At 32.8% G+C, this 14,074-nt stretch overlaps 2 protein-coding genes across 3 annotated transcripts; one reads left to right on the forward strand and one right to left on the reverse strand.

The window, feature by feature from the left end:
- Positions 1-691: 691 nt before the first annotated feature.
- Positions 692-5,197, reverse strand: LOC101506033 (NEDD8-activating enzyme E1 catalytic subunit). The gene is made up of 9 exons (XM_004507651.4): positions 4,982-5,197; positions 4,713-4,876; positions 4,417-4,619; positions 3,924-4,156; positions 3,790-3,852; positions 3,641-3,697; positions 3,351-3,472; positions 3,154-3,271; positions 692-1,195 (listed from the first exon to the last, which is right to left on the reverse strand). The coding sequence occupies exons 1-9, from the start codon at positions 5,087-5,089 to the stop codon at positions 908-910; spliced, it is 1,356 nt and encodes a 451-aa protein (XP_004507708.1). The 5' UTR covers positions 5,090-5,197; the 3' UTR covers positions 692-907.
- A 2,498-nt stretch (positions 5,198-7,695) lies between these two features.
- On the forward strand, positions 7,696-13,839 carry LOC101506346 (uncharacterized). Of its 2 annotated transcripts, XM_004507652.4 has the most exons (9): positions 7,696-7,888; positions 8,003-8,053; positions 10,454-10,475; positions 10,780-10,894; positions 11,297-11,329; positions 11,819-11,944; positions 12,637-12,743; positions 12,823-12,897; positions 13,148-13,839. In XM_004507652.4, exons 1-9 carry the CDS (start codon positions 7,757-7,759, stop codon positions 13,516-13,518), a joined length of 1,032 nt encoding a protein of 343 aa, XP_004507709.1. In that variant the 5' UTR covers positions 7,696-7,756; the 3' UTR covers positions 13,519-13,839. The 2 variants fall into 2 exon arrangements, with proteins under 2 accessions (XP_004507709.1, XP_027192542.1); XM_027336741.2 differs by lacking the exons at positions 10,454-10,475; positions 10,780-10,894 and having other exon boundaries at positions 7,735-7,888.
- Positions 13,840-14,074: the final 235 nt, after the last annotated feature.

The raw sequence follows: 14,074 nt of genomic DNA on the forward strand, positions 1-14,074 counted from the left end.
CAGGAAATTTAGACACAAATTTTAGATACAATTATTAATTTTCGTATATCTAATCCAAGATAGATTCAATCTCTAAGAGAATATACATACTTGGTTGTGGATTATTCATGAATTATGGTTTATCATATTCATACCCCTGGCCCCTTCATAGGTGACAATTAATTTTTGTCTCAATGTTCTTATCTATTCTTGTATCCTCAAGCGGTTAAGATTAAACCACCGAGACAAGTCTTTATGTGTAACGGTCAGTGGATATTCATGTTGAAAAACTTATGGGACCCCTCCAACTTAGAGTATCAAATTGTTTTTGGTGCTTTTTTAGAGTAATACATATATTTCAAGAATTACAATCATTCTCTCCAATTAGTGTCGACAAAGAAAAAAGAAAAGGAAAGAGGAAAATAATGAGAGATGTGATTGGTGATGAGTGATGGATACAGGGCATAAAAGTTATGTTAAAAAGTGAAAAAAATATCAATTAAAAATCCAACATTTGTATACATGATGCAGTGAGGATCCACGAACACCAAGTGTCAAATTTCATTATTTATTTTACTGGAGTGTCAGATTTAACATGATACTAGTATCTTTACTAACTTTATGTAGAATGCAAATTTTACTGATTCAACCATTAAATGGTATTTTAGTTAGCCTCATAATCTTAAATTTATAGCAGAAGGTGCACATGACAAAATGGAACTGCCAAAAATCATCACCAAGTGGGGCAAAAATTCGCAGCATCAAATGTTATTCGCTAGTCATCCGTGAATAACTTACATTGTAGAAATAGTTAACCTTACCTCACCAATATTAGAAACAAGCTATGAAATCTAACATTAACTTATGCTTATAAAGCCAGAAAAAATTTCAAGAAGCAAAACATTGTAGAATATAAGAATGTCCTAAGTTAAGCTCCTCCAGCTGTATCCATATCAGTAACCCCATCAACTCCCTTGAAAACAACACGTAATTTTCTCAAGCATGTGGTTTTTTGGTCATTCTTGCTTGTTATACCATTCACGTGCACGACGTCGTTGGGCAATTTACCCATTAGATTAAAAAGAGATAAACTCAGGTTTGATCGTGTCATTTCTTCCAATACCGGAGGAGCTTGCATATACAGATTCTTTCCTCGATGTGTAATACTAGCTTTAGACAATCGCAACTTAGGATGTTCTTCCAGAAGATCCATGAACTGCGCAAGTTTGGTTAAAAAACATGCATCAGAAGGAAATATATGATAAAGAATAAAGATGCACCAATGACATATTGCTTAAAAGCAGTTACGGAAGACAGTTTACTTGTTGAAAAATATATAAATATCATAAGCATAACAGTCTGCACAGTACTAATTTCACTGATTAAGAGTGAAGAGGCAAAATATTTCATAGGTGACAACCTTTCACAATGAAATGTATATTTCATGAAATAAACAAGGACCCTTCCCACAAGTTTCTGGCTAAATTACGGAAAAACCTCCCTAAATTACAGAAATAACTTGCAGAAACATGAGGGTCTGTGCCTCGCAAGCCCAAAGGCCCCATCTCCATCTCTCAAATTAAATTGCTGCTTCCCTTTTTTGCCATTGTTTTATACACTTTCACACTCTGCCTAACTACTAACTAACTAATTGCCTATCCAAAAACACTAACAAAGTGAGTCAGTAACTAAATGGGTAGGGTTACCTAACAATGCTCTCCAAGCCACCATCCTTATCTTCTCCCTCTCTTGGATATTCCTCCATCAACAGCAAGTGAAAAATTGTTTATTCATCTCATTACTGTTTAAGGTACTTAGGAGCTGTACCTCACAAGGAGCCTGTGTGTAATTCGAATTGCTATATGTAATCCTCCATAAGTTTCACTTTCTACAAGCCCATCTCGTGTTGCAATACAATGATGTCTTTCTTCAACATGAATTGCTCTATATCCCTCCATAAGATTCCTTAGCTTCATGCCCAAGATTAAATCATCCGGGTTATGTACTGCAGCAGCTCTGAAATCAAAGCAAGCTGCAGAACATTAATCATATGCCCATATGAAAAAGGGCTCCATAACCACTTGCAAACCTTCCTCTTCAAGAACCCTCTTACGGTAGAAATACCACTCCATCCTTCTTATCCATCCATATGCATCCGCTCCAAATAAATCAAAGACATCTCAAGTCTCCACCGCGTTTTTTACTCGATATGCATCCCTGGTCACAAACCTCCTTGTCACTCATCGCCCATTATGTTTCTCCCCGATTTGTTCCTCCTGGTGTGTGACTACAGCCAAAGCCATGGGTCAATAGGGAGAATTAGGATAGAAGGAATCAGTCTTGTGGGGGGGGAACCTAAAGAGACCTCTTTCCTATCATTCATTCAATACAACTGCTCATTTGTTTCTATCAACTTTCTCCATGTGTTCATAGCACCATCCTTGATTCCATGCAAATGTTTATCATGAAGATGAGAAGAAGAACTTCCTTTTGGAAGCTCTAATACCATTTGTTAGCAACTTGATATTTTGTCAGGAAAAATAAGGTGAACTCCCAATTACAATAGTAGAGCACTGCAGAACTTTGAGAATTTGCATACCTCCATGTCCCAAGGCCCCACTTCCTCGCGGACGACAAGCTACTTCCCCTTTCATCGCTTCCTATTATCTAAAAACAACACAGCCTACCTCTCTAACTATCTCGGCACATCAAATCCTAACTAACTCTAACTCTCTCAATGTACAGTCCTGACAACCACCTTTCAACATTCTATCAATTCCTTGTACAACCATCAATTAAAAAGGGGTTGACCGGTTGAGAATAAACTCAATGAAACTTTCAATTAAAGATATAACACAAAGGAGCTCTACGTCTCCTGAAATAGTGTTTTTGAATTTCTATCCAATACAACAGCTGAAGACGATAGTAGCAGATGAAGACAAGCAAGTGCTGGAAAAAACTGAATGTAAATATGCATCTCTGGCCATTCTTGAGGTCGGTACGGCTTTAAATTATGAATAGCCAGCTAGCAACCAAACAATTTAAAAATATGATTTCAATATTCTATAACAGGAATGTTTGAACCCCCTAAAAACGGGAAATAGACATTTGATGCGTTTGTAATTAGTGTATATATATATAAAGAACTTGACGAGTCGCTAATTAGAAAATAACCTTTTGTAATGTGATTGAAGGGTCCAGTTCAATACGTATACCAGGACCACAAACAAGACATTCTTTGTCCCTTTCAAATTCTGCAACTTTAGTGTGGAGGCCTTCTGAACCATTATACCTACATGAGGTGCGAACTAATTAATAATACTTATAGAATGATAGCCAAATAAAAAGCAATAAAAAAGATAAGAACAAACGTTAAATAGTTTGACAAAGTTTTGCTGCACTCGGTTGCAATCTTCAATGTTTCCAGCGCGCATGCAGCTGATATAATTGCATTTGTTGAAGCTATAGCCGGTATGATGTTCTTCACAACACCCTATTAAAAGAATTAATTGCTTAGCAAATAGAAAAATATACTTGATTTTCAAGGGAAAACAACATGTAGCACAAACATCAAACAGATTTTAGGAATTCACAATTATACATCAAACAACATATCGGAATTTTGCCAGCTAGAACTAGCATCTCAAATCATCTATATTACCTGAGTGAAAGAATAAGTAACTCCAGGAATACCAAAAAGCTCGGCCCTCTTGACAGCCTACAAAACATTAATAGTGAAATTTGTAACTGATTGATTGGCCAAAAATGTATATAAAAGAGTAAAGAAACTCATTATGAAATAGAAACTACCTCATTATAGACCCATTTCATATGCTCAGGATTATCAGGGTCAAAAGGCTCTCCATGATGAACCTACACATCAAACTTAGTTTAAAAGAAACGGATCACTATGAAATAAAAATAAAAGGTGAACGATTATTTACCTCATCCCATTTAATTAAGTGAGCATATTCAATACAGTGTGCAGCAGTCCTAGGGGTTTCTGCAAGAGTACATAAAGGAAACTTCACTTGAGGTGGAAAAAGCCATATGGTACACTCAAAGCATGGTGTGATCCCCGGCAATATAACCCTGGCGTGGCCCTTGAAACCTTCGGTCCCACCATCCACCATAGGTTTGATCGTCTCTTCTCGTGGAGTGTCATCAGAATCATACTCTAGATGTATTAATCAAAACACAAGAAACTAAAATTAGCATAAGCAGCCTCTACTTGTACAGAACAAAAATCTTTATGCCAAATGACGGGGAAAACGTGATACTATGTATTACTAATCATAAAACGTAAAAACAACGGATGTGTGATAATAACTTAAGCATTTGAAACACAACCACCTTTCCTCAAAATAAAAAAATCAAATGAACATATGAAGGCAAGTAATAGCAAGTGTAAGCTATAGGGATACAACAGCAACACACCTAGAAAACTACAAGCAACAGTATTGATGTAGCTCCGCGCCTCAACGGAATCAAGACCAAGAGCAATAATACTAAAATCATTATAAAAATCAATATCCTTATCCTCAATCCTGCAAAAATGTGGCACAATATGCACACCACTAATTCTTTCCATAACACGTTTGGCAGCTACCTCAGCTTTTGGTTTGCCAACATCTTCCAGTCTACAACAACAACAACAAAAATTGAACAAATTCAAATACCCAAATCACAAAAAGAGAATAAAAAAACATGAAATTTAATCAAAAAGGGTTTACCTAAACAAAAATTGGCGATTGAGATTAGTAACTTCTATACGATCCATATCAATAACCTCGAGGTTTTTGAAACCAGACAAAGCTAAATCTTTCAACAATTCACAACCTAACCCACCAGCACCAACCACCAACACTTTGGCAAAGGTTTGAAGATCATCTCTTAGCTACAAAATAATGAAATAAACAAACATGAAACCCTCAAAACCCAAAAAAGTAGTAATAAGAGAATTGAAGAAGAAGAAGAATCAAGAATGAAGAGAGTATCGAACCTCGGTGCCAGGTTCAAACCTGGGACCCACAAGATTGCCGGGTCTGAGAAGGAGTTTGTCGAGGTCCCTTGATCGACTTGGTGGCACTGAGGTGGTGGTATCTGCCATACCAACACTGTACTTTGAGTTTTTTTTTTTTTTTTTTTTTTTTTTTTGTAATTCTAAAATTCAAAACTTTGGAAAGAATGTGGAATCGAACCAAGATTGGTTTGCTTGATTTATACGCTCTATTATTAATTAGTATGTTTTTCAAAGCGATCGTTCGTGCACCTGCGATTATTTTTTACTGCAAAGATATTTCTTTTAATTAGATTTTGCAATATTAGATTATGCAGTGTGTAGTACTAATATTAGAAAGTATACTATTATTTCCTTTGGTGTATTGGTGCTTTTATTTATTTTTATCTATTTCGTATATTCTATCATTCTTAATTCAGAATCGAGTTGAATCTAGACAATACGTTGAATTTAAAAATATTAATATAATTTATTTAATAAAAACTAACGTATATATGTAGATTAATATATTTGTTTTTTCATTATTTTTAAATAATAGAAGTTAAAAAAATATATTATTTATAAAAAAAAAAGTGGATATTAGATTGGTAAGTAAATATACAATTATAAATAAAATTTAGAAAAAATTACCGCAACTTTATTTAGTAATCATATTTTAAAATTAGTTTAATTGCAATTTTTATTTTTATTTTTTACTGCTTCTTAAAATTGATCTCTTATTTTAAATTTAATAGTTTTAACTTTTTTCTTATATTTTTTATTATAAAAAGGTATTCTAAATATTCTTCAATGAAGTGACATACAATATGATAATGTAAAATAATAAACACTTATGAAATTGCAAGAACTTCCTATAAACTTTATTTTAAACCTTAAATATTATTCATTTTTTAATTTAATTTATAATAAATAAAAAATTAATCTACTTGAATGATTTTAAATCATCAGATTGTATGTTACATCAATTAAAATACGTTAAATTTAAAAGAGAAACAAAAAATAGTAGATTTTAAAATTAGATGACCAGTTCTAAGAATAGATAAAAATATTAATATTAAAACTACACTTAAACCTTTAAAATATTGTTTAATTGAATAAAACATGAAAAAATTATAATTTATTTATTTAAAAAGATAAATTTTAAAATTAAAAAATAATACTAAAATACTATATTCTTTCTATATATAGTTTTATAGTCAACTAGTAATTAATTAAGAGTTAAAGAAACATGCACTTTCAATATAAATTTAACTTATTGTATTTTTAAAAAAATATTACACTCACATCAATCAAAATTCACCACTAAGAAAAATAAACGAACAACCTAGACCCAGAAATAAATAAGAAAAATAAAATAAATCAACTACCAATAAATATGTAGTAACGATGGTGTAAAAAGAATTTTGAAATGATAACCTCACTAGTAAAATCTAATATACAATAAAAATATCCACGCAATTTTTTTACACAAATAAAATCTAATATAAGAAAAAATATACATAAATTTTTTATTGAAATAAAAGATTGTGTATATATTTTGTTGCACTCAATCAAACATAAGATATAAGATATAATTATTCAGTAATTGAATTAATTTGGTTTAACTTTTGATTTGATTTAGATAAAGAGTTTTAATTTAAAAGGTATTTTAGTTTGGACAAGGAGTTTTTCAAATCAATTGTATAGTTTATATTTCAAATTTATCATTATAATCTTTTGTTGGTGAATACAAGACAGAAGTCCACCAAATCAATAACAACATGAAAGAAAAATAGAAAAATAATTAAATCAAATCAGAACTTCAAGAGAATCAGCAACGAAACTAACCTCGAGGTAGCGGACGACCGACGACAAATAGCATCCATCGAGTGAAAACTCTCCTCATCCAATAGATCAACATACTTAAGAGCTTATCAAACAACATGTATAAACGAGACAAACCAAACTCAATCATACAAAAAATAAATTATAGTTGATTATTGTATTTAAATCTTAGTTCAAATAACAAATATCTTAAATTATAAGTCATGTTCTATGTTTTGAATTAGTAGAATTTCGTAATTATATAAATTAATTATCATAATATTTAATATTTTTTCTATGAAATTAAATATATAGACGATAATTTAAATATTAATTAAAAAGTGACAAATTATTTAATTGAGATCATATAATAATCTATTTAAATAAATATTAATAAAAATATATTATTTATTTATGTTTAAATATATTTTAAAAAAACTGAAAATAAAGTGAATTAAGTAATAAAAGATTTTTAATCACATTTAAAATAAATCAGCAATGAAGATCTAAAACATGTAAAATATTTATTTCTTCTTCAATTCAACGAGATCATTTTAAATAACATTAACACTCCTTATAAATTTTAAAAAATATTCACCTTTAATATACTCATTAAAATAAACTGTATCAAAGAGGAAGAAGATCGTGATTTTATTAAATAGTAGAAGATATATAGGGACCAAATGGTGTATGGAAGTTCTACATTTTTGGGTTTCAATCGGAAGAAGAAAGTGGGAAAAGTTTCTGAAAATCTTAATTTTGATTTTGGGTGACTCAACATCGCAATCACCATACAAAATAACACTTAATTTTTTTAACAAGTTAAGGAGGAAAAAATGCAATTTAGAAAGAAAAAAATAAATAAATAAAACTACTGCATCAAGTCATCACGGTACCATTTATTTATTTCTCCAATCAGCCGAGCCGAGCGAGTGTTAAAGAGGCTCATATCATATGTTGAGCACGTGTTTTCACGCGCCTACCATATTTACCTTAAACCGTTGTCTGAGGTGGAAGCGCTACCTTTCTCGCTCTTCAATGGCCGCGTCTTCGTCTTCTGTTCGAATTGTCGTCGTCGGTGATGTGGTAAACTAACTCACTCTCTTTACATTTCCACAATCTTCTTCACTCTGATTTCTAAACACAACTTTTTCTTCATAATCATATTCAATTCACTAAAAACTTGCTAATCTTGTGAAGCATGATTGTTGGAACTTTGAGCAAGATTCCAAGGCACTTCAGTTCCTGCGGGTAATTTTCTCTATTATTATTCATTCCCCCTTTATTCATTATTTTTTCACATACCTTGATTATAATCTTCTGAAAACACACGTTCGATTTGATTCAATTCTTCATGTAAACCTAAATAAATAAATACATGAATCTCACCACTGATTTAAAGTAGTATCATGCTGTAATCATAATCATAAAAGTTGCTAAGATGCTAAAATGAACCGGTCAGTTTCCATTGAGCTTATCTTATTATATGTGCACAGTGGCGGAGCTTGGGGTGGCCGATATAAAGATAAACAAAAAAATTCATACAAAAATGCAACAAAACTCAAACACCTTGTATGCAACAAAAAAACTCAAACACTTTATATAGACATAAAATCAAACACTTTATATGGACATAAAATCAAACACGTTATGCGCAACAAAAAAACTCAAACACTTTACATGGACATAAAATTAAACACCTTACGAGCAACACAAAAACTCTAAACAAAAATCAGCACTATGGTCTGACTGAAACTCCAAATCAAAATTCCAAACTCCAAATTAAAGCTCCAAACTCAACACTAACAAAATATGCTTTAAATTTCATGATAACTAACAACAAAAACAAAAAGTAGAATTCCACAAAAATATCAGGTACTGCCATATAAGTTAAATTTTTCAGGATAGGTAAAAACTCAACAAAATGAAGAACTCAAAACTGACACTGGAGCGACGAACTAAAAAAAATGAAATTAACAGAGTCAGAGGAGCGACGAACTATCAAAACTAACTAACAAAGGAGCGACGATTCAAAACTAACAGAATTCCAAATCAAAACTAACTAACAAAAATCAACACTAACTAAGAACAATCAGCACTAACAAAATAGAAATCTGAACCTTTTGAACAAAACAGCAACGCGATCTGGAGACAGATGAGGTTGCAGTGAACAGAGAACGACGAACGGCCACAGAGGCAGTCAGGCAGAGGCGGCCGCAGGCCCGCAGCGAGCAGAGGAGCGATCTGGACTGGAGGCAGAGTGAGGCGGCCGCGCGTTTGTAGTGATTCGTGAATCTGAATCTGGAGAAGGGAGAGAGGAAGGCTGGAATAGAGAGGAAGAAAGAGAAAATTGAATTAGGTTTAGGTATTGTTGTAATTTTTGAGTTTTAACAAGGCCATTTTAGTCATTTTACCTATAATTTTTTTTTGGGTGGCCACGGCCACCCCCTGTCCCAACAAAGTTCCGCCAGTGTACGTGCACTAGTAGAAATGTTTTGAAGAGCTTATAAAAATAATTTAATGATATAATCATAAATTGTTTTTAGTTTATTTTGACGTGCATCCTAAGTTAGCTTCTATATACAGTTTACACAGAGTCTTAGGGTCTATTTGGTTGGAGGGGTTTGTGGGGTGGGGTGGGGAGAGAAATATTCAAAAATATGTTTTTGGTTCAATTTTGAAGAGAGAAGGCGAGTAAAATCCCTCCTAAACCTATTTTTGCTCTCCCTCCATTTTGTAGGATTTGGAGGGGAGGGGGATCAATATAACCTATAAACCATTTAATATCCCTCCTCTCCCCTCCAAACACAGAACCATTTAAAATCCTATCCACCCCCTCCTTCATTCTCACATCAGTTTATTTTTACATATGTAATGAATGTTTTTCAACATGCATATCCATATGCAATTAGTTGGTAGAACTAAGTCCTTATGATATAAGATGTCATATGATAAGCACTTATCAAATAAGCATTCACTCAATAGCACCCTTGATATGAATTAGAAAGGTTGGAATGGAAAATAAAGTTATGTAAGATTAAAGCTTGGTTGGAGATTTGAGAATAATTCAAAAGTTATGCTCTTGATTGGGAACTAATTGAGAATGTAATTAATTGAAGCAATAAAGTTAAGAGGATTCGAATTGAAAATAATTTAAAATAATTTTTCTTCTTCTTTTGATTAGATGTCATATAAACAAAGAGAACGAAAATGTAGAGAAGATTATGTTATTGCACATACATAAATATTCTCTTGAGTTAATGTTTCAAAAGAATGAGAATGCAATGTAAAATAATAAACTTTTTTTTTGCTTTTCATTTTTGTGTTATTGATTGTGGTGGAATTAAGGTTCGATGTTCCTCAATTATATTTCTCTCAGTTTCATACTAGATAGTATATCTTCACTCTTAATTTTCAAAATTCAGTCGCTTCATTTTTATCTGATCCCAACCATAATGTGGTGCGAACGTTTGCAATAAGGAAACCCATAAAGAATGGAATTGTGCCATTTGTGTATAAGTGTCCACATTGAATTAATGGTGTCTGGTTTACATGGTTAGTTCCTTTTTGTTAATTATATGAACCTATTTAACAAGCATACAAATGCATATCTGATCTATCAATCTAATCTGGACCTATATTGAAGTGCAGCCGGATTTGGTGCTCTTTACAGGCAAGTTTCACTGTTACTGCTTGTCAACCTATCACCCTAAGGTGATATTTCTTAAATACATTTTAGTGCCTTTGGTTCCTCATGGTCTATTCTAATTGGTGAGGAAATAACTGTTGCATGCCTTTGAAATTCTTAGCTGAATACCATGGCACTGTTCTGTTGCACATTTGAGTTCCTCATAACTGTTCACTATATACTGTCTCTTATACTCTATCAAAGATTTATTATGATTTTTTATTGTATCATTTCAACATCTTTTAATGTTTACGTCATTTTTCAACTATCCTGAATTGAGTTTTGTTAGGTGATTTTGGTGAGGAAAATGTTGAAGTCGTTCGGAGTGTTGCAAACATTGAATTTGCTAAAGCAGTTATATTAGGAAACCATGATTCCTGGTTTACTAAACAGTTTTCTGAAAGGTGAAGTTTACATGTTTGTTCTGGAATCATTTTGCTTCTGTGTGTTTAAATTTATGTGGTGGAAAGCTTTATGCTCTTAGCTTCTTCCAAAAGACCCAATATATTTTCATTTTCATATTCTTATTATAAAATGATAGGATACAACAACAATAAATTTACAATGTCAACAAGCAGACATCTTTTAAACATCCGCGTCTCCCCGTCTCCCCAAAATAAAATACCCACACACATACACGGAGACACACAGGTAGACAATCCCATCAATCCACTAATTTTGGATTCAAGTTTTGTCCATACGTTATTTACATTCTTCATTTGAAGTTTGTTTTCTGCCCTTCAAGTGTTAGTTGCAAGTGCTGATTTCTAGTCCAATTTTAGACTAACTCTTTGATTTAAATGTAGTGAGAAGGATAAAGTTCAGCTTCAGCTAGAATGGTAAGCTCTAAATATTTAATTCAGTTTAGGAATTTCTTCTCTGATTTATTAATGTTGCTTTGTGCATTTTAATTTCTTACCTTATGATTACAATCCTGATGCGTCGAAAAGGATTTTATTGTTATTGTTCTATGAGTACATTCCTGATGAAAGCCTATTTGTTCTCACAATCAATTGCTGATATGCATATATAATGCTATGGGCGAAGTAATCAGTTCATAAATTCATCAAAAGAAAATGGACCATTTATCCTAAATCCATGCCCATTGAAGGTTTGAAAGAGATTCTAAGATTCCTATGTTGACTTTTCAACTGCGCAAGAAATTTCTCTAGTGTAGAGAAGTTATCAATTCCTGAAGACGAAAGTTTTATTGCTTAAAAGGCTAATCGGCTTTCTCAATTTACTGAAAAGTTCACTTGTAATATTCTGTTTTTATAGAAATACTTGGAAAATTTAATGATAAATGAATGTATTACTGTAAATCTCAGCCTTGGCAAGGAGCACGTGGCTTATCAACGTTTAGATTTTCCTCTATTAAAAGTAAGCGTTGTTGGTGGACGGCCGTTTTCTTGTGGGGGTAAACCCTTATTCCGAAAAAAGCTGCTTTCAGCAAGGTGTGTATTATAAAAAAGCAGCAATTATAGACAATTTATTTCTCTAAGCGCTCAAATTTTACTTAATGTTTTGAGATTCCAACCTTTGCTTCTAATCCCAGCAAGAGAGTTCAGTCCACTTATTTGCTCTAACTCTAATTTTGTGATGTGGTCACTTGGAAAGAGCGTTGCTCAATTTTCCATCAGAGCCAGTTTCTTCAATATATTTTTCGACATAGAAAGCGCCTTTACAGATTTTCAAACGCTTTGTTTAAGCTTTTGAAACAAATTCTGAAGTCTGATTATAATGAAAATTGAATCTGAGTATCTTCTGAGAAATAATCTAATTATAATGAGTGAAATGGATTAGAGAATGTTAAAAAAGTTATTTTTATGATTGTAAACAAACAAAAAATAGTTTGTACTTAGCATAATAATCTCTAAAAGCAATCAATTTTTAATACAATATAAAATCACATTATTTTAATCTTAAATGAACGGACTCATAATGTTATCTATTTATGTTTTTAATGTATGTTTCATATCTAGCAGCCACCTTGAGTTACCTTCACATCCACTATTTTCACAAGGCATAAGCAACAGTACGATGGCCTTTTTACTTGTCAATAAGATAATGTTGTATGGTGTTTTACCATTACTGAAGTTGCCATTGTAGCTCAAAATTGATATATCAAATTTGAACTTTTTCTTAGATATGGAGTCAAAAACATGGATGGGAGTGCCAACAAAATCCAGAAAGCTGCTCTTGGTATACCGGAGGATCATTTTCTTATATTACTTGCACATAATGGACCCACAGGTGCAACACAGAATCTCTTCTCTGGCAGTGCTGGCTTGTCACCTCAAATGCCAAAATGATTCCTAATTTTCTTTTGTAGGCCTTGGTTCTGGTTTGAATGATATATGTGGAAAAGATTGGGAATTCGACAGTGATGGTGATCATGGTGACCCAGGTAATAATTAATATATATTACAAAGCTTGGATTGTTATTTAAAAATAAAAAATCTTATGGTTTTGGTGACTGGAAATCTTGTCATTGGTTGTGTATGTTCTTCTCGCATGTCGAATTATAGTGATTTGCCTGGCCATTTTCTGTTTTGGTGGACCTGTAGTCCTGTACCATTACCATAAGACGGAGATGATGCCAAGGTTGCAAAAATGGGATACTGATTTTAACCTAGTTTATTATGTACATATAACAGATCTAGCTGATGCAATATCCTTGCTAAAAGAGAACAATCAGGTATCGATTGCTTTGGTTGTGTTCGGTCACATGCACAAAGAGCTGGCACATGGCAATGGTTTTAGGAAAATGATTGTTGTTGGGGCCGACAACACCATATACTTGAATGGGGCCATTGTTCCAAGGGTCAAAAGGCTGAGTGATGATAACAAGAGAAGCTTAGACAATGAAGGTCATCATTCATCACTAGAGGCAAAGGGTACATCAAGAGCCTTTACTTTAGTTGAGCTTTCAGAAGGAAAGGTTACTAAGGTTGCAGAAAGTTGGGTATCAGTTGTTGAAGATAGGACCGTGTTAGAAGAAGAATATATATTATTTGAAGCCCATTAAGATTCCCATCTTATATGTTTCAGTTCCTGTTTCAGTCACATGGTATGCGGTGTAGAATTAACATGTGCTTTAATACTAATTCTTTATCTTATATTTTGGTAATTCATATGTTCCTTTTAGCAGTTTTAGTTAGAGTTAAATCTAAAAAGCAGAGAAGATACCAATCTGTCTTGCTTATCTTTGCACATTTGGACTCATGTTGAATAAGGTGGGTGTGTATGTTCAGCATGTTCCATCTGTCGTCATTGTTCATATTCTTTTAACCTGGAATTGTCTCGTGTGGTGCCATTTTCTTATCCAACATTTTACTTTCGTTTGCAAGCACTGTGCATTGATTCTGCTGTTGATAGAGCATGTCTAGAGATCATTTTCACGTTTGCTTTTTTATGGACCCAATGACATTTGCAAATGGTTGGAGCTTGTGATCCAATCTGGTCCATGATTGAAATCCCCCCCACAACTTTGAAATCCAAAGTAATAAAGGCTAAAGAGGGCCATGACATTGAAGGCTGACCAAACTTGTAATTATTTTTTTTTCCTGGTGAACTTGCTGACT

Source organism: Cicer arietinum, chromosome 7 (genome assembly GCF_000331145.2).
Source record: "Cicer arietinum cultivar CDC Frontier isolate Library 1 chromosome 7, Cicar.CDCFrontier_v2.0, whole genome shotgun sequence".
NCBI classification, from domain to species: Eukaryota; Viridiplantae; Streptophyta; class Magnoliopsida; order Fabales; family Fabaceae; genus Cicer; species Cicer arietinum.

Bases quoted from the DNA above. Each gene is read 5' to 3' on its own strand.
- LOC101506033 (XM_004507651.4), bottom strand. From the start codon at position 5,089: ATGGCAGATACCACCACCTCAGTGCCACCAAGTCGATCAAGGGACCTC. The intron at 4,877-4,981 runs GTTCGATACTCT...ATTATTTTGTAG, and splicing joins GGTTTGAACCTGGCACCGAG to CTAAGAGATGATCTTCAAAC. The intron at 3,853-3,923 runs GTAAATAATCGT...TTTGATGTGTAG, and splicing joins ACTTAATTAAATGGGATGAG to GTTCATCATGGAGAGCCTTT.
- LOC101506346 (XM_004507652.4), top strand. From the start codon at position 7,757: ATGTTGAGCACGTGTTTTCACGCGCCTACCATATTTACCTTAAACCGT. The intron at 11,945-12,636 runs GTGTGTATTATA...ACTTTTTCTTAG, and splicing joins AAAAAGCTGCTTTCAGCAAG to ATATGGAGTCAAAAACATGG. The intron at 12,744-12,822 runs GTGCAACACAGA...TTTCTTTTGTAG, and splicing joins TGCACATAATGGACCCACAG to GCCTTGGTTCTGGTTTGAAT.